This window comes from Heptranchias perlo, unplaced genomic scaffold (assembly GCF_035084215.1).
Source record: "Heptranchias perlo isolate sHepPer1 unplaced genomic scaffold, sHepPer1.hap1 HAP1_SCAFFOLD_1021, whole genome shotgun sequence".
NCBI classification, from domain to species: Eukaryota; Metazoa; Chordata; class Chondrichthyes; order Hexanchiformes; family Hexanchidae; genus Heptranchias; species Heptranchias perlo.
The window spans coordinates 25726-45012 of NW_027138241.1; the positions used below are offsets into that span (position 1 = coordinate 25726).

Consider the following 19287-nt stretch of genomic DNA (forward strand, 5'->3'; position numbering starts at 1 on the left):
CGGGAGGGGAGGGGGGTTGCAGAGACCGCGAGGGGAGGGGGGTTGCAGAGACCGCGAGGGGAGGGGGGTTACAGTGACCGGGAGGGGAGGGGGGTTACAGAGACCTGGAGGTGCGAGGGGAGGGGGGTTACAGGGTTGAGGGGAGGGTGTTGCAGAGACCAGGAGGAGCGAGGGCGGTGGAGGGATTACAGAGATAGGGACCAGGCTCGGCTGGGATACCCTTCGCACTCGCTGCCTGGACTCGCGCATTAGGAGCAGCAGGGCAGCTGGAGCCCAACCCCTGGGAGCATTGCCCACCGCAAGGCAGCAAATTCGCGAGTGGCAGAGAGGAGCCAAGCTGAACTTACCCTTTTCTTTTAATTGTGTTTGCAGGAAGTGTGCCAGCTGCTGATTCACATGCGGCATCCTGAGGTTTACCAGCAACTGGGTGTGATGGCACCCCGAGGATTCCTGCTCCATGGACCCCCGGGCTGTGGGAAGACCCTGCTGGCCCACGCAATCGTTGGGGTAAGTGAACATTTGAAACAAGAGCATTGACAGGTCGAAACACTCTCACTGGGGCTGCTCCAGTCTGGTACAATCTCATAACATAAGAACATAAGAAATAGGAGCAGGAGTAGGCCAATCGGCCCCTCGAGCCTGCTCCGCCATTCAATAAGATCATGGCTGATCTGATCCTAACCTCAAATCTAAATTCATGTCCAATTTCCTGCCCGCTCCCCGTAACCCCTAATTCCCTTTACTTCTAGGAAACTGTCTATTTCTGTTTTAAATTTATTTAATGATGTAGCTTCCACAGCTTCCTGGGGCAGCAAATTCCACAGACCTACCACCCTCTGAGTGAAGAAGTTTCTCCTCATCTCAGTTTTGAAAGAGCAGCCCCTTATTCTAAGACTATGCCCCCTCGTTCTAGTTTCACCCATCCTTGGGAACATCCTTACCGCATCCACCCGATCAAGCCCCTTCACAATCTTATATGTTTCAATAAGATCACCTCTCATTCTTCTGAACTCCAATGAGTAGTGTCCCAATCAACTCAACCTCTCCTCATATGTCCACCCCCTCATCCCCGGGATTAACCGAGTGAACCTTCTTTGTACTGCCTCGAGAGCAAGTATGTCTTTTCTTAAGTATGGACACCAAAACTGTATGCAGTATTCCAGGTGCGGTCTCACCAATACCTTATATAACTGCAGCAATACCTCCCTGTTTTTATATTCTATCCCCCGAGCAATAAAAGCCAACATTCCGTTGGCCTTCTTGATCACCTGCTGTACCTGCAAACTAACTTTTTGATTTTCTTGCACTAGGACCCCCAGATCCCTTTGTACTGCAATACTTTCCAGTTTCTCGCCATTAAGATAATAACTTGCTCTCTGATTTTTCCTGCCAAAGTGCATAACCTCACATTTTCCAATATTGTATTGCATCTGCCAAATCTCCGCCCACTCACCCAGCCTGTCTTTATCCCCTTGTAGGTTTTTTATGTCTTCCTCACTCTCTACTTTCCCTCCCATCTTTGTATCATCTGCAAACTTTGATATGTTACACTCGGTCCCCTCCTCCAAATCATTAATATAGATTGTAAAGAGTTGGGGACCCAGCACCGACCCCTGCGGAACACCACTGGCTACTGGTTGCCAGTCCGAGAATGTACCATTTATCCCAACTCTCTGCTTCCTGTTAGATAACCAATCCTGCACCCATGCCAGAATATTACCCCCAATCCAGTGATTCTTTATCTTGAGCAATAATCTTTTATGTGGCACCTTGTCGAATGCCTTCTGGAAGTCTAAATACACTACGTCCACTGGTTCCCCTTTATCCACCCTGTACGTTATGTCCTCAAAGAACTCAAGCAAATTTGTCAGACATGACTTCCCCTTTGTAAAGCCATGCTGACTTTGTCCTATTAAATTATGTTTATCCAAATGTTCTGCTACTGTCTCCTTAATAATAGACTCCAAAATTTTACCCACCACAGATGTTAGGCTAACTGGTCTATAATTTCCAGCCTTCTGCCTACTACCCTTTTTAAATAACGGTGTTACATTAGCAGTTTTCCAATCTGCCGGGACCTTTGCCGAGTCCAGAGAATTTTGGAAAATTATTACCAAAGCATCCACAATCCCTACTGCCACTTCCCTCAAGACCCTAGGATGTAAGCCATCAGGTCCAGGGGATTTATCCGCCTTGAGTCCCATTAATTTACTGAGTACCATCTCCTTAGTGATTTTAATCGTATTTAGCTCCTCCCCCCCAGAGCCCCCTGTTTGTCCAGTGTTGGGATATTCTTAGTGTCCTCTACTGTAAAGACTGAAACAAAATATTTGTTCAGCATTTTTGCCATCTCCATGTTTCCCACCATTAATTTCCCGGTCTCATCCTCTAAGGGACCTACGTTTGCCTTAGCCACCCTTTTTCTTTTTATATAACTATAGAAACTCTTGCTATCTGTTTTTATATTTTTTGCTCATTTATTTTCATAATCTATCTTCCCTTTCTTAATCAATCCTTTAGTTACTTTTTGCTGTCTTTTGAAGACTTCCCAATCTTCTATCCTCCCACTAAGTTTGGCTACCTTATATGTCCTTGTTTTTAGTCAGACACTGTCCTTAATTTCTTTACTTAGCCACGGATGGCTGTCATTTCTTTTACACCCTTTTTTCCTCAGTGGAATATATATTTTTTGAAAGTTGTAGAATAACTCCTTAAATGAACACCACTGCTCATGTACCGTCTTACCCTTTAATCTATTTTCCCAGTCCACTTTAATCAATTCCGCTCTCATACCATCATAGTCTCCTTTATTCAAGCTCAGTACGCTTGTTTGAGAACCAACCTTCTCACCCTCTAATTGGATATGGAATGTAACCATGTTATGGTCACTCATTCCAAGGGGATCCTTAACTAGGACATTATTAATTAATCTTGGCTCATTACACAGGACCAGGTCCAAGGTTGCCTGCCCCCTTGTAGGATCAGTTACATACTGCTCAAGAAATCCATCCCTAATACACTCAATAAACTCTTCCTCAAGGCTGCCCTGCACAATTTGATTTGTCCAGTTAATATGATAGTTAAAATCCCCCATAATTATAGCTGTTCCCTTATTACATGCCCCGACTATTTCCTGATTAATACTTCTTCCAGCAGAGTTGCAACTATTAGGAGGCCTATATACTACGCCCACGAGTGTTTTTTGCCCCTTATTATTCCTTATCTCTACCCAAACTGTTTCATTATCCTGATCCTTTGTCCCAATATCTTTTCTCTGTATTACAGTGATTCCTTCCCTTATTAACATAGCCACCCCACCTCCCCTTCCTTCCTGCCTGTCCTTCCTGATTGTTAAATACCCTGGCATATTTAATTCCCAGTCGTTGTCACCCTGCAGCCATGTTTCTGTAATGGCCACAAGATCATACCCATACGTAGTTATTTGTGCCGTTAACTCGTCCATTTTGTTACGAATGCTACGTGCATTCAGATAAAGAACTTTCAAATATGTTTTGTGACACTTAGTTCCTGCTTTTTCCTTTCTTAACACTTTACCTTTTACTCGATACCTTCTGTCCCTTCCTGATACGCTTTTCTCTGTCTCCCTGCTCAGGTTCCCAACCCCCTGCCACAGCTTTGATGCTGGGTTAATCGCCTTACGCCTTCTAGTTTTTATTTTATCTGTCGTGCCTAAAGTACACTTTCTTTCCGCTGCTCTACGCTTTTCCCTTTCACTTGTTCTTGAACAACTGTTTGTACTATTTGTATTGTAGATTTCCCCTGGGTCTTCCCCTCTCTTGCTGCTCTCAACTTTATTCCCTTCTGACTCCCCGCTCAGGTTCCCATCCCCCTGCCACTCTAGTTTAAACCTTCCCCAACAGCACTAGCAAACACCCCCGCGAGGACATTGGTCCCGGTCCTGCTCGGGTGTAACCCGTCACGCTTGTACAGGTCCCACCTTCCCCAGAACCGGTCCCAATGTCCCAGGAATCTAAATCCCTCCCTCCTACACCATCCCTGCAGCCACGCATTCATCCTGTCTATATCTCGGTGGGACTGAGTGTCCTGCTCCAGGTCTGGTGCGGTCTCGGTGGGACTGAGTGTCCTGCTGCAGGTCTGGTACAATCTCGATGGGACTGAGTGTCCTGCTCCAGGTCTGGTACAATCTCGGAGGGACTGAGTGTCCTGCTCCAGGTCTGGTACAATCTCGGAGGGACTGAGTGTCCTGCTCCAGGTCTGGTGCGGTCTCGGTGGGACTGAGTGTCCTGCTGCAGGTCTGGTGCGGTCTCGGTGGGACTGAGTGTCCTGCTGCAGGTCTGGTACAGTCTCGGTGGGACTGAGTGTCCTGCTCCAGGTCTGATACAATCTCGGTGGGACTGAGTGTCCTGCTCCAGGTCTGGTACAATCTCGGTGGGACTGAGTGTCCTGCTCCAGGTCTGGTACACTCTCGGTGGGACTGAGTGTCCTGCTCCAGGTCTGGTACAATCTCGGAGGGACTGAGTGTCCTGCTCCAGGTCCGATACAATCTCGGTGGGACTGAGTGTCCTGCTCCAGGTCTGGTACAATCTCGGTGCGACTGAGTGTCCTGCTCCAGGTCTGGTACAATCTCGATGGGACTGAGTGTCCTGCTCCAGGTCTGGTACAATCTCGGTGGGACTGAGTGTCCTGCTCCAGGTCTGGTACAATCTCGGTGGGACTGAGTGTCCTGCTCCAGGTCTGGTACAATCTCGGTGGGACTGAGTGTCCTGCTCCAGGTCTGGTACAATCTCGGTGGGACTGAGTGTCCTGCTCCAGGTCTGGTGCGGTCTCGGTGGGACTGAGTGTTCTGCTCCAGTCTGGTACAATCTCGGTGGGACTGAGTGTCCTGCTCCAGTCTGGTACAATCTCGGTGGGACTGAGTGTTCTGCTCCAGGTCTGGTGTGGTCTCGGAGGGACTGAGTGTCCTGCTCCAGGTCTGGTACAATCTCGGTGGGACTGAGTGTCCTGCTGCAGGTCTGGTGCGGTCTCGGTGGGACTGAGTGTCCTGCTCCAGGTCTGGTGTGGTCTCGGAGGGACTGAGTGTCCTGCTCCAGGTCAGGTGCGGTCTCGGTGGGTTTGAGTGTCCTGCTCCAGGTCTGGTGTGGTCTCGGAGGGACTGAGTGTCCTGCTCCAGGTCTGGTCGGTCTCGGAGGGACTGAGTGTCCTGCTCCAGGTCTGGTACAATCTCGGTGGGACTGAGTGTCCTGTTCCAGGTCTGGTACAATCTCGGAGGGACTGTGTTTCCTGCTCCAGGTCTGGTACAATCTCGGTGGGACTGAGTGTCCTGCTCCAGGTCCGGTACGGTCTCGGTGGGACTGAGTGTCCTGCTCCAGGTCTGGTACAATCTCGGTGGGACTGAGTGTCCTGCTCCAGGTCTGGTACAATCTCAGTGGGACTGAGTGTCCTGCTCCAGGTCTGGTACAATCTCGGTGGGACTGAGTGTTCTGCTCCAGGTCTGGTACAATCTCGGTGGGACTGAGTGTCCTGCTCCAGGTCTGGTCGGTCTCGGTGGGACTGAGTGTCCTGCTCCAGGTCTGGTACAATCTCGGTGGGACTGAGTGTCCTGCTCCAGGTCTGGTACAGTCTCGGTGGGACTGAGTGTCCTGCTCCAGGTCTGGTACAGTCTCGGTGGGACTGAGTGTCCTGCTCCAGGTCTGGTACAATCTCGGTGGGACTGAGTGTCCTGCTCCAGGTCTGGTACAATCTCGGTGGGACTGAGTGTCCTACTCCAGGTCCGATACAGTTTCAGATTGGGGGGTTAATGTTAACAATGAAAGTCAGGAGTGTGATGGAATACTCTCCACTTGCCTGGATGAGTGCAGTTCCAACAACACTCAAGAAGCTCGACACCATCCAGGACAAAGCAGCCCGCTTGATTGGCACCCCATCCACCACCCTAAACATTCACTCCCTTCACCACCGGCGCACTGTGGCTGCAGTGTGTACCATCCACAGGATGCACTGCAGCAACTCGCCAAGGCTTCTTCGACAGCACCTCCCAAACCCGCGACCTCTACCACCTAGAAGGACAAGAGCAGCAGGCACATGGGAACAACACCACCTGCACGTTCCCCTCCAAGTCACAGACCATCCCAACTTGGAAATATATCGCCGTTCCTTCATCGTCGCTGGGTCAAAATCCTGGAACTCCCTTCCTAACAGCACTGTGGGAGAACCGTCACCACACAGACTGCAGCGGTTCAAGAAGGCGGCTCACCACCACCTTCTCAAGGGCAATTAGGGATGGGCAATAAATGCTGGCCTCGAATGAAAAAAAATGTTACTTGCCACTTTTCAGCCCAAGCCTGGATGTTGTCCAGGTCTTACTGCATGTGGGCACGGACTGCTTCATTATCTTGAGGGGTTGCGAATGGAACTGAACACTGCAATCATCAGCGAACATCCCCATTTCCAAACTTATGGTGGAGGGAAGGTCATTGATGAAGCAGCTGAAGATGGTTGGGCCTAGGACACTGCCCTGAGGAACTCCTGCAGCAATGTCCTGGGGCTGAGATGATTGGCCTCCAACAACCACTACCATCTTCCTTTGTGCTAGGTATGACTCCAGCCACTGGAGAGTTTTCCCCCTGATTCCCATTGACTTCAATTTTACTAGGGCTCCTTGGTGCCACACTCAGTCAAATGCTGCCTTGATGTCAAGGGCAGTCACTCTCACCTCACCTCTGGAATTCAGCTCTTTTGTCCATGTTTGAACCAAGGCTGTAATGAGGTCTGGAGCCTGAGAGGGGGGTTAATGTTAATGGTGAATTCCAGTGTTGTGGATTGGAGGGGGATTAATGCTAACAATGAATTCCAGTGTTGTGTATTGGGAGGGGGATTAATGTTAATGGTGAATTCCAGTGTTGTGTATTGGGAGGGGGATTAATGTTAACAATGAATTCCAGTGTTGTGTATTGGGAGGGGGATTAATGTTAACAATGAATTCCAGTGTTGTGTATTGGGAGGGGGATTAATGTTAACAATGAATTCCAGTGTTGTGTATTGGGAGGGGGATTAATGTTAACAATGAATTCCAGTGTTGTGTATTGGGAGGGGGGATTAATGTTAACAATGAATTCCAGTGTTGTGTATTGGGAGGGGGATTAATGTTAACAATGAATTCCAGTGTTGTGTGTTGGGAGGGGGATTAATGTTAACAATGAATTCCAGTGTTGTGTATTGGGAGGGGGATTAATGTTAACAATGAATTCCGGTGTTGAGTATTGGGAGGGGGATTAATGTTAACAATGAATTCCAGTGTTGTGTATTGGGAGGGGGATTAATGTTAACAATGAATTGCGGTGTTGTGTATTGGGAGGGGGATTAATGTTAACAATGAATTCCAGTGTTGTGTGTTGGGAGGGGGATTAATGTTAACAATGAATTCCAGTGTTGTGTATTGGGAGGGGGATTAATGTTAACAATGAATTCCAGTGTTGTGTATTGGGAGGGGGATTAATGTTAACAATGAATTCCAGTGTTGTGTATTGGGAGGGGGATTAATGTTAACAATGAATTCCAGTGTTGTGTATTGGGAGGGGGATTAATGTTAACAATGAATTCCAGTGTTGTGTATTGGGAGGGGGATTAATGTTAACAATGAATTCCAGTGTTGTGTATTGGGAGGGGGATTAATGTTAACAATGAATTCCAGTGTTGTGTATTGGGAGGGGGATTAATGTTAACAATGAATTCCAGTGTTGTGTATTGGGAGGGGGATTAATGTTAACAATGAATTCCAGTGTTGTGTATTGGGAGGGGGGTTAATGTTAACAATGAATTCCAGTGTTGTGTGTTGGGAGGGGGGTTAATGTTAACAATGAATTCCAGTGTTGTGTATTGGGAGGGGGATTAATGCTAACAATGAATTCCGGTGTTGTGTATTGGGAGGGGGATTAATGTTAACAATGAATTCCAGTGTTGTGTATTGGGAGGGGGATTAATGTTAACAATGAATTCCAGTGTTGTGTGTTGGGAGGGGGATTAATGTTAACAATGAATTCCAGTGTTGTGTATTGGGAGGGGGATTAATGTTAACAATGAATTCCAGTGTTGTGTATTGGGAGGGGGATTAATGTTAACAATGAATTCCAGTGTTGTGTGTTGGGAGGGGGATTAATGTTAACAATGAATTGCGGTGTTTCTAACCCTTGGTGACCGTGTCCTCCAGGAACTGGAGCTGCCCATGCTGAAAGTCGCTGCCACTGAGATCGTATCTGGTGTTTCCGGAGAGTCGGAGCAGAAACTGCGAGAGTTGTTTGAAGAGGCGGTGGTGAGTAACCGAGGCGGCGGTGAGTAACCGAGGCGGCGGTGAGTAACCGAGGCGGTGGGTTTGGACCCTTGAAATTACAGCACTGGAGGAGGCCAGGCAGAGCTCACTCCACATCCGGGGTACCGCCTCTAATCCCAGTTCCCAGCTTCAGTAGTCCCGGTGGAAATGTCTTCCAATTCCCAATATTCCTCAATAATGGCAGAGTCAGGTCAATCCTCTTTCTCTACTCTCTCCTATTTGTCTCTGATTTTAATCCCCGATTTTCATTGCCCCACTATTGGCAGCTGTGCCTTCAGCTGCCTCGGCCCTACGCTCTATAATACCCTCCCTAAACCTCTCCACCTTTAAGACTCTCCTTAAAACCTGCCCCTTCGACCAAGCTTTTGGTCACCTGTCCTAATATCTCATTATGTGACTCGGTGAAAAATTTTGTCTGATTACGCTCCTGTGAAGCACCTTGGGATGTTGTATCAGGTTAAAGGTGCTGTAAAGGTGAGAGTTGTTGTTTACTCTCTTTCTCCTCTCTCAGCTCTCTCTCTTTCTCTCCTCTCTCGCATTTGTCGCCCTTCTCCTCCGTTTTCTCTCTCTCTCTCTCTCTGTCTCTCTCTGTCTCTCGTCCCTCCTGCCCTTCTCTCTCTCATCTCCCTCCCGCCCCCCTGTCTCTCTCTCGTCCCCCTTCCGCTCCCCCCCCTCTCTCACTTATATTTCTCATGGACCTACTCCAGAGCTAACAAGAGTTCTTTTTTAATGTGTGAGTCAAGCCAGTGTGCCACTTGGCTATTCTGCCTTTGGGGCATCACCCCGACCCTGTCCTCGACAGACGTTCATCACATGCTCTTTCCGACAGGTGACTGGAAGATAAGAAATGGTTACTTCCTCCCTGTGAACAGTGCTACTGGTGTCAGTTATATCCCTCATCACAAACTTGACATTGCCTGGGCCCTTCCTGCTCTGTGGGTCAGTACCACACAGTTGATAGGAGCTGTTGTTCATAGAATCATAGAAAGTTACAGCACAGAAGGAGGACATTCGGCCCATCGTGTCTGTGCCGGCTGAGAAAAAGCTATCCAGCTGAATCCCACTTTCCAGCACTTGGTCGGTAGCCCTGTAGGTTACGGCACTTCAAATCAACATTCAAGTACTTTTTAAATGAGGAGGGTTTCTGCCTCTACTATCCTTTCAGACAGTGAGTCCAAGACCCCCACCATCCTCTGGGTGAAAAGATTTCTCCTCAGCTCCCCTCTAATCCTTCTACCAATTACTTTAAATCTATGCCCCCTGGTCACTGCTAAGGGAAATAGGTCCTCCCTATTCACTCTATCTAGACCCCTCATAATTTTATGCACCTCAATTAAATCTCCCCTCAGCCTCCTTTGTTCCAAAGAAATCAACCTCAGCCTATCCAATCTTTCCTTGCAGCTAAAATTCTCCAGTCCTGGCAACATCCTCGTAAATCTCCTCTGTACCCTCTCTAGTGCAATCACATCTTTCCTGTAATGTGGTGACCAGAACTTTTTTTTTATTTGTTCATGGGATGTGGACATCACTGGCGAGGCCAGCATTTATTGCCCATCCCTAATTGCCCTTGAGAAGGAGGTGGTGAGCCGCCTTCTTGAACTGCTGCAGTCCGTCTGGTGAAGATTCTCCCACAGTGCTGTTAGGAAGGGAGTTCCAGGATTTTGACCCAGCGACGATGAAGGAACGGCGATATATTTCCAAGTCGGGATGGTGTGTGACTTGGAGGGGAACGTGCAGGTGGTGTTGATCCCATGTGCCTGCTGCTCTTGTCCTTCTTGGTGGTAGAGGTCGCGGGTTTGGGAGGTGCTGTCGAAGAAGCCTTGGCAAGTTGCTGCAGTGCATCCTGTGGATGGTACACACTGCAGCCACGGTGCGCCGGTAGTGAAGGGAGTGAATGTTTAGGGTGGTGGATGGGGTGCCAATCAAGCGGGCTGCTTTGTCCTGGATGGTGTCGAGCTTCTTGAGCGTTGTTGGAGCTGCACTCATCCAGGCAAGTGGAGAGTATTCCATCACACTCCTGACTTGTGCCTTGTAGATGGTGGAAAGGCTTTGGGGAGTCAGGAGGTGAATCACTCGCCGCAGAATACCCAGCCTCTGACCTGCTCTTGTAGCCACAGTATTGAGATGTCTGCTCCAGTTAAGTTTCTGGTCAATGGTGACCCCCAGGATGTTGATGGTGGGGAATTCGTCGATGGTAATGCCATTGAATGTCAAGGGGAGGTGGTTAGACTCTCTCTTGTTGGAGATGGTCATTGCCTGGCACTTGTCTGGCGCGAATGTTACTTGCCACTTATCAGCCCAAGCCTGGATGTTGTCCAGGTCTTGCTGCATGCGGGCTCGGACTGCTTCGTTATTTGAGGGGTTGTGAATGGAACTGAACACTGTGCAATCATCAGCAAACATCCCCATTTCTGACCTTATGATGGAGGGAAGGTCATTGATGAAGCAGCTGAAGATGGCTGGGCCTCGGACACTGCCCTGAGGAACTCCTGCAGCAATGTCCTGGGGTTGAGATGATTGGCCTCCAACAACCACTACCATCTTCCTTTGCGCTAGGTATGACTTCAGCCACTGGAGAGTTTTCCCCCTGATTCCCATTGACTTCAATTTTACGAGGGCTCCTTGGTGCCACACTCTGTCAAATGCTGCCTTGATGTCAAGGGCAGTCACTCTCACCTCACCTCTGGAATTCAGCTCTTTTATCCATGTTTGGACCAAGGCTGTAATGAGGTCTGGAGCAGAGTGGTCCTGGCGGCACCCAAACTGAGCATCGGTGAGCAGGTTATTGGTGAGTAAGTGCCGCTTGATAGCACTGTTGACTACACCTTCCATCACTTTGCTGATGATTGAGAATAGACTGATGGGTCGGTAATTGGCCGGATTGGATTTGTCCTGCTTTTTGTGGACAGGACATACCTGGGCAATTTTCCACATTGTCGGGTAGATGCCAGTGTCGTAGCTGTACTGGAACAGCTTGGCTAGAGACGTGGCTAGTCCTAGAGCACAAATCTTCAGCACTACAGCCGGGATGTTGTCGGGGCCCATAGCCTTTGTTGTATCCAGTGCACTCAGCCGTTTCTTGATATCACGTGGAGCGAATCGAATTGGCTGAAGACTGGCTTCTGTGATGGTGGGGATATCGGGAGGAGGCTGAGATGGATCATCCACTCGGCACTTCTGGCTGAAGATGGTTGCAAACGCTTCAGCCTTGTCTTTTGCACTCACGTGCTGGACTCCGCCATCATTGAGAATGGGGATGTTTATAGAGCCTCCTCCTCCTGTTAGTTGTTTAATTGTCCATCACCATTCACGACTGGATGTGGCAGGACTGCAGAGCTTTGATCTGATTCGTTGGTTGTGGAATCGCTTAGGTCTGTCTGTAGCATGTTGCTTCCATGTAGTCCTGAGGTTCACCAGGTTGGCACCTCATTTTTAGGTACGCCTGGTGCTGCTCCTGGCATGCTCTTCTACACTCCTCATTGAACCAGGGTTGATCCCCTGACTTGTTGGTAATGGTAGAGTGAGGAATATGCCGGGCCATGAGGTTACAGATTGTGCTGGAATACAATTCTGCTGCTGTTGATGGCCCACAGCACCTCATGGATGCCCAGTTTTGAGCTGCTAGATCTGTTCTCAATCTATCCCATTTGGCACGGTGGTAGTGCCACACAACACGTTGGATGGTGTCCTCAGTCTGAAGACGGGACTTCATCTCCATGAGGACTGTGCGATGATCACTCCTACCAATACTGTCATGGACAGATGCATCTGCGACAGGTAGATTGGTGAGGATGAGGTCAAGTAAGTTTTTCCCTCGTGTTGGTTTGCTCACCACCTGCCGCAGGCCCAGTCTGGCAGCTATGTCCTTCAGGACTCGGCCAGCTCGGTCAGTAGTGGTGCTACCGAGCCACTCTTGGTGATGGACATTGAAGTCCCCCACCCAGAGTACAGTCAGTGCTTCCTCCAAGTGGTGTTGAACATGGAGGAGGACTGATTCATCAGCTGAGGGAGGGTGGTAGGTGGTAATCAGCAGGAGGTTTCCTTGCCCATGTTTGACCTGATGCCATGAGATTTCATGGGGTCCAGAGTCAATGTTGAGGACTCCCAGGGCCACTCCCTCCTGACTGTATATCACTGTATCGCCACCTCTGGTGGGTCTGTCCTGCTGGTGGGACAGGACATACCCAGGGATGGTGATGGAAGAGTCTGGGACGTTGGCTGAAAGGTATGATTCTGTGAGTATGGCTATGTCAGGCTGTTGCTTGACTAGTCTGTGGGACAGCTCTCCCAATTTTGGCACAAGTCCCCAGATGTGAGGAGAACTTTGCAGGGTCGACTGAGCTTAGTTTGCCTTTGCCGTGTCCGGTGCCTCGTGTTCCGATGCCAGGTGGTCCGTCTGGTCTTATTCCTATTATGGCTTTTTTTAGTGAGAGCTGTACGCAGTTCTCAAGCTGCGGCCTAACCAATGTTTTATACAGTTCCAGCATAACGGTCCTGCTGTTATATTCTATGCCTCAGCTAATAAAGGGAAGTATCCCACATGCCTTTTTAACCACCTTCTCTACTTGTCCTGCTACTTTCAGGATTCTGTAGACATGCACTCCAAGGTCCCCCTGTTCCTCTACACCTCTCAGTATCCTCCCATTTATTGTGTATTCCCTTGCCTTGTTTGCCCTCCCCAAATGCAACACCTCACACTTCTCTGGATTGAATTCCATTTGCCACTTTTCTGCCCACCTGACCAGTCCATTGATATCTTCCTGCAGTTTACAGCTTTCCTCCTCACTATCAACCACACGGCCAAAGTTTGTATCATCTGCAAACCTCTTGATCAAGCCCCCCACATTCAAGTCCATATCATTAATATAGATCACAAAAAGCAAGGAACCTAGCACTGAGCCCTGTTGAACCCCACTGGAAACAGCCTTCCAGTCACAAAAACACCCGTCGACCATTACCCTTTGCTTCCTGCCACTGAGCCAATTCTGGATCCAATTTGCCACTTTCCCTTGGATCCCATGGGCTTGTACTTTTTTGACCAGTCTGCCATGAGGGACCTTGTCAAAAGCCTTGCTAAAATCCATGTAGACTACATCAAACACACTATTCTCATCGATCCTCCTTGTCACCTCCTCAAAAAATTCAATCGAGTTAGTCAGACACGACCCCCCCTTAACAAATCCATGCTGACTGTCCTTGATTAGTCCGTGCCTTTCTAAATGACAGTTTATCCTGTTCCTCAGAATTGATTCTTATAATTTGCCCACCACTGAGGTCAGGCTGATTGGCCTGTATTTACTCTGTCTATCCCTCGCTTCCTTTTTAATCAATGGTACAACATTAGCAGTCCTCCAATCCTCCAGCACCACGCCTGTATCCAGGGAGGATTGGAAAATGATGGTCAGAGTCTCCGCTATTTCCTCCCTGGCTTCTCTTAGCAACCTGGGATACATTTCATCCAGGCCTGGTGATTTATCTACTTTCAAAGATGCTAAACCCCTTAATACTTCCTCTCTCACTGTGTTTATCCCATCCAATATTTCACACTCCTCCTTAACTACAATCTCTGCATCGTCCCTCTCCTTTGTGAAGACAGATGCAAAGTATTCATTAAGAACCATACCAACATCTTCCGCCTCCACACATAGTTTACCTTTTTGGTCTCTAATAGGCCCTACTCTTTCCTTAGTTATCCTCTTGCTCTTAATGTATTTATAAAACATCTTTGGGTTTTCTTTGCCAATATTTCTTCATGCCCTCTCCCTGCTTTCCTAATTTCCTGTTCAATCTCACCCCTGCACTTTCTATACTCCTCTAGGCTTTCTGTAGTATTGAGTTCTTGGTGTCTGACATAAGCTTTCCTTTCCTGCCTTATCTTACCCTGTATGCTCCTGGTCATCCAGGGGGCTCTAGATTTGGCAGCCCCTCCCTTTTTCTTTGTGGGATCATGTTCACTCTGAACCCCTTGAATCACCCCTTTGAATGTCCCCCACTGCTCTGACACTGATTTACCTTCTAGTAGCTGTATCCAGTCCACTGTTCCATCGTTGAATTAGATCCTGGCTGATCTGTACCTCAACTCTATTTACCCGCCTTTGCTTCATATTCCTTGATACCTTTAAATAACATAAATCGATCTCAGTCTTGAAATTGTAAATTGCCCCCAGCCTCCACAGCCCTGGCGAGAGAGTTCCAGCTTTCCACTATCCTTTGTGTGAAAGAAGTGCTTGCTGATTTTGCTCCGAAACGGCCTGGCACTAATTTGAAGATTCGGCCCCTTGTTTGGGAGATTTTCGGCTCCTCCCACATCCCCTTTTATTTTGGGGAATTCCCCGTCCACCTTCTGTCACTTTATTCCTCTCCCTCGCTCCCAGCGAGTGAGTGACTGGAAATCCCCACACAGGGTGACGCAGTGTGTCAAAATGGAGGGGCCTGTCGGGGATTGGGGGGGGGGGGGATGGGGTGCTGTCACCGGGGTGGGGGGTGGAGGGGCCTGTCGGGGATTGGGGGGGGGGGCGGTGGTGCTGTCACCATGGTGGGGAAGGGGCCTGTTGCCGGGGGAGGGGCCTGTCGGGGATTAGGGGGGGGCGGTGGTGCTGTCTCCATGGTGGGGAAGGGGCCTGTCGCCGGGGGAGGGGCCTGTCGCCGTGAGTAGGGGGGGCACCATGTTCCCGGTGATCCCAATGGTTCCCCATATGTTGATTTGAAGCTCTCCGCTCTCTCACCCATTGATCCCAGGCCCTTTTCCCAGCTCCAGGCTCCGTGCATCATCTTCATCGATGAGATTGACGCCATTTCTCCCAGACGTGAAGTGGCTTCCAAGGACATGGAGCGTCGGATCGTGGCTCAGCTGCTCACCTGCATGGACGGTCAGTCAGACTCCCCGCTGCACACAGATAACCTGGCCCATTAATGGCATCGTGCATCTGCCTCCTTCCGTTATATTCCCGCTCCGTACGGGAATCGGCTGGTGTGAGGGGGGGGGTGTAAAACCGTACGGAATCGGCTGGTGTGAGGGGGGTGTGTAAAACCGTACGGGAATCGGCTGGTGTGAGGGGGGTGTGTAAAACCGTACGGGAATCGGCTGGTGTGAGGGGGGTGTGTAAAACCGTACGGGAATCGGCTGGTGTGAGGGGGGTGTGTAAAACCGTACGGGAATCGGCTGGTGTGAGGGGGGTGTGTAAAACCGTACGGGAATCGGCTGGTGTGAGGGGGGTGTGTAAAACCGTACGGGAATCGGCTGGTGTGAGGGGGGTGTGTAAAACCGTACGGAATCGGCTGGTGTGAGGGGGGTGTGTAAAACCGTACGGGAATCGGCTGGTGTGAGGGGGGTGTGTAAAACCGTACGGGAATCAGCTGGTGTGAGGGGGGTGTGTAAAACCGTACGGGAATCGGCTGGTGTGAGGGGGGTGTGTAAAACCGTACGGGAATCGGCTGGTGTGAGGGGGGTGTGTAAAACCGTACGGGAATCGGCTGGTGTGAGGGGGGTGTGTAAAACCGTACGGGAATCGGCTGGTGTGAGGGGGGTGTGTAAAACCGTACGGAATCGGCTGGTGTGAGGGGGGTGTGTAAAACCGTACGGAATCGGCTGGTGTGAGGGGGGTGTGTAAAACCGTACGGGAATCGGCTGGTGTGAGGGGGGTGTGTAAAACCGTACGGGAATCGGCTGGTGTGAGGGGGGTGTGTAAAACCGTACGGGAATCGGCTGGTGTGAGGGGGGGTGTGTAAAACCGTACGGAATCGGCTGGTGTGAGGGGGGGTGTGTAAAACCGTACGGGAATCGGCTGGTGTGAGGGGGGGTGTGTAAAACCGTACGGGAATCGGCTGGTGTGAGGGGGGTGTGTAAAACCGTACGGGAATCGGCTGGTGTGAGGGGTGGGTGTAAAACCGTACGGGAATCGGCTGGTGTGAGGGGGGGGTGTAAAACCGTACGGAATCGGCTGGTGTGAGGGGGGGTGTGTAAAACCGTACGGGAATCGGCTGGTGTGAGGGGGGGGTGTAAAACCGTACGGGAATCGGCTGGTGTGAGGGGGGTGTGTAAAACCGTACGGGAATCGGCTGGTGTGAGGGGGGTGTGTAAAACCGTACGGGAATCGGCTGGTGTGAGGGGGGGGTGTAAAACCGTACGGGAATCGGCTGGTGTGAGGGGGGGGTGTAAAACCGTACGGGAATCGGCTGGTGTGAGGGGGGTGTGTAAAACCGTACGGGAATCGGCTGGTGTGAGGGGGGTGTGTAAAACCGTACGGGAATCGGCTGGTGTGAGGGGGGTGTGTAAAACCGTACGGGAATCGGCTGGTGTGAGGGGGTGTGTAAAACCGTACGGGAATCGGCTGGTGTGAGGGGGTGTGCAAAACCGTACGGAATCGGCTGGTGTGAGGGGGGTGTGTAAAACCGTACGGGAATCGGCTGGTGTGAGGGGGGTGTGTAAAACCGTACGGGAATCGGCTGGTGTGAGGGGGGTGTGTAAAACCGTACGGAATCGGCTGGTGTGAGGGGGGTGTGTAAAACCGTACGGAATCGGCTGGTGTGAGGGGGGGGTGTGTAAAACCGTACGGAATCGGCTGGTGTGAGGGGGGTGTGTAAAACCGTACGGGAATCGGCTGGTGTGAGGGGGGGGTGTAAAACCGTACGGGAATCGGCTGGTGTGAGGGGGGTGTGTAAAACCGTACGGGAATCGGCTGGTGTGAGGGGGGTGTGTAAAACCGTACGGGAATCGGCTGGTGTGAGGGGCGTGTGTAAAACCGTACGGGAATCGGCTGGTGTGAGGGGCGTGTGTAAAACCGTACGGGAATCGGCTGGTGTGAGGGGGGTGTGTAAAACCGTACGGGAATCGGCTGGTGTGAGGGGGTGTGTAAAACCGTACGGGAATCGGCTGGTGTGAGGAGGGTGTGTAAAACCGTACGGAATCGGCTGGTGTGAGGGGGGTGTGTAAAACCGTACGGGAATCGGCTGGTGTGAGGAGGGTGTGTAAAACCGTACGGAATCGGCTGGTGTGAGGGGGGTGTGTAAAACCGTACGGGAATCGGCTGGTGTGAGGGGGGTGTGTAAAACCGTACGGGAATCGGCTGGTGTGAGGGGGTGTGTAAAACCGTACGGGAATCGGCTGGTGTGAGGGGGGTGTGTAAAACCGTACGGGAATCGGCTGGTGTGAGGTGGGGTGTAGAATGGTGGGGCCCACAGGTGAGATTGGTGGTTTGATGATGTCCTTTATTTGCCGGTTCCAGATCTGAACAGCCTGGCGGGCACCACACAGGTTCTGGTGATCGGTGCGACGAACAGACCGGATTCTTTGGACCCGGCACTGCGACGTGCCGGGCGATTCGACCGGGAGATCTGCCTGGGAATTCCCAGCGAGGCAGCTCGTGAACAGTGAGTCCACCGATCGGTCCGTATCCCCGGGGTGGGTCCACCGATCGGTCCGTATCCCCGGGGTGAGTCCACCGATCGGTCCGTATCCCCGGGGTGGGTCCACCGATCGGTCCGTATCCCCGGGGCGGGTCCACCGATCGGTCCGTATCCCCGGGGCGGGTCCACCGATCGGTCCGTATCCCCGGGGCGAGTCCACCGATCGGTCCGTATCCCCGGGGCGGGTCCACCGATCGGTCCGTATCCCCGGGGTGAGTCCACCGATCGGTCCGTATCCCCGGGGTGAGTCCACCGATCGGTCCGTATCCCCGGGGTGAGTCCACCGATCGGTCCGTATCCCCGGGGTGAGTCCACCGATCGGTCCGTATCCCCGGGGTGAGAGTGTTGTCCGATGAGGAGAGATTGAGTAGAATGGGCCCACACTCTCTGGAGTTTAGAAGAATGAGAGTGGATCTCATTGTAACGCGCCATTCCCTTTAATTAACGGGCTCTCCCTGTAACGCGCCATTCCCTTTAATTAACGGACTCCCCATGTAACGCGCCATTCCCTTTAATTAATGGACTCCCCTTGTAACACGCCATTCCCTTTAATTAATGGACTCCCCTTGTAACGCGCCATTCCCTTTAATTAACAGGCTCCCCTTGTAACACGCCATTCCCTTTAATTAATGGACTCCCCTTGTAACGCGCCATTCCCTTTAATTAACGGACTCCCCTTGTAACGCGCCATTCACTTTAATTAACGGGCTCCCCTTGTAACGCGCCATTCCCTTTAATGAACGGACTCCCCCTGTAACGCGCCATTCCCTTTAATTAACGGGCTCTCCCTGTAACGCGCCATTCCCTTTAATTAACGGACTCTCCTTGTAACGCGCCATTCCCTTTAATTAACGGGCTCCCCTTGTAACGCGTCATTCCCTTTAATTAACGGGCTCTCCCTGTATCGCGCCATTCCCTTTAATTAACGGGCTCTCCCTGTAACGCACCATTCACTTTAATTTACGGACTCCCCTTGTAACACGCCATTCCCTTTAATTAACGGGCTCCCCTTGTAAAGCGTCATTCCCTTTAATTAATGGACTCTCCCTGTAACGCGCCATTCCCTTTAATTAACGGGCTCTCCCTTTAACGCGCCATTCCCTTTAATTAATGGACTCCCCCTGTAACGCACCATTCCCTTTAATTAACGGGCTCTCCCTGTAACGCGCCATTCCCTTTAATTAACGGGCTCCCCTTGTAACGCGCCATTCCCTTTAATTAACGGGCTCTCCCTGTAACGCGCCATTCCCTTTAATTAATGGACTCTCCCTGTAACGCGCCATTCCCTTTAATTAACGGGCTCCCCTTGTAACGCGCCATTCCCTTTAATTAACGGGCTCCCCTTGTAACGCGCCATTCCCTTTAATTAATGGACTCCCCCTGTAACGCACCATTCCCTTTAATTAACGGGCTCTCCCTGTAACGCGCCATTCCCTTTAATTAACGGGCTCCCCTTGTAACGCGCCATTCCCTTTAATTAATGGACTCTCCCTGTAATGCGCCATTCCCTTTAATTAACGGGCTCCCCTTGTAACGCGCCATTCCCTTTAATTAACGGGCTCTCCCTGTAACGC

At 50.7% G+C, this 19287-nt stretch overlaps 1 protein-coding gene across 1 annotated transcript in view; it reads left to right on the forward strand.

The window, feature by feature from the left end:
* Window positions 1–372: 372 nt before the first annotated feature.
* The window catches only part of LOC137307511 (nuclear valosin-containing protein-like), a gene marked incomplete at both ends in the record, with an annotated part of 36164 nt that continues 17249 nt past the window's right edge, over window positions 373–19287 (forward strand). The window contains 4 exons of the mRNA XM_067976840.1: window positions 373–507; window positions 8189–8290; window positions 15060–15177; window positions 17533–17677. Of these exons, the coding sequence (XP_067832941.1) occupies window positions 373–507; window positions 8189–8290; window positions 15060–15177; window positions 17533–17677 (500 nt within the window). The remainder of the gene's footprint in view (window positions 508–8188; window positions 8291–15059; window positions 15178–17532; window positions 17678–19287) is intronic.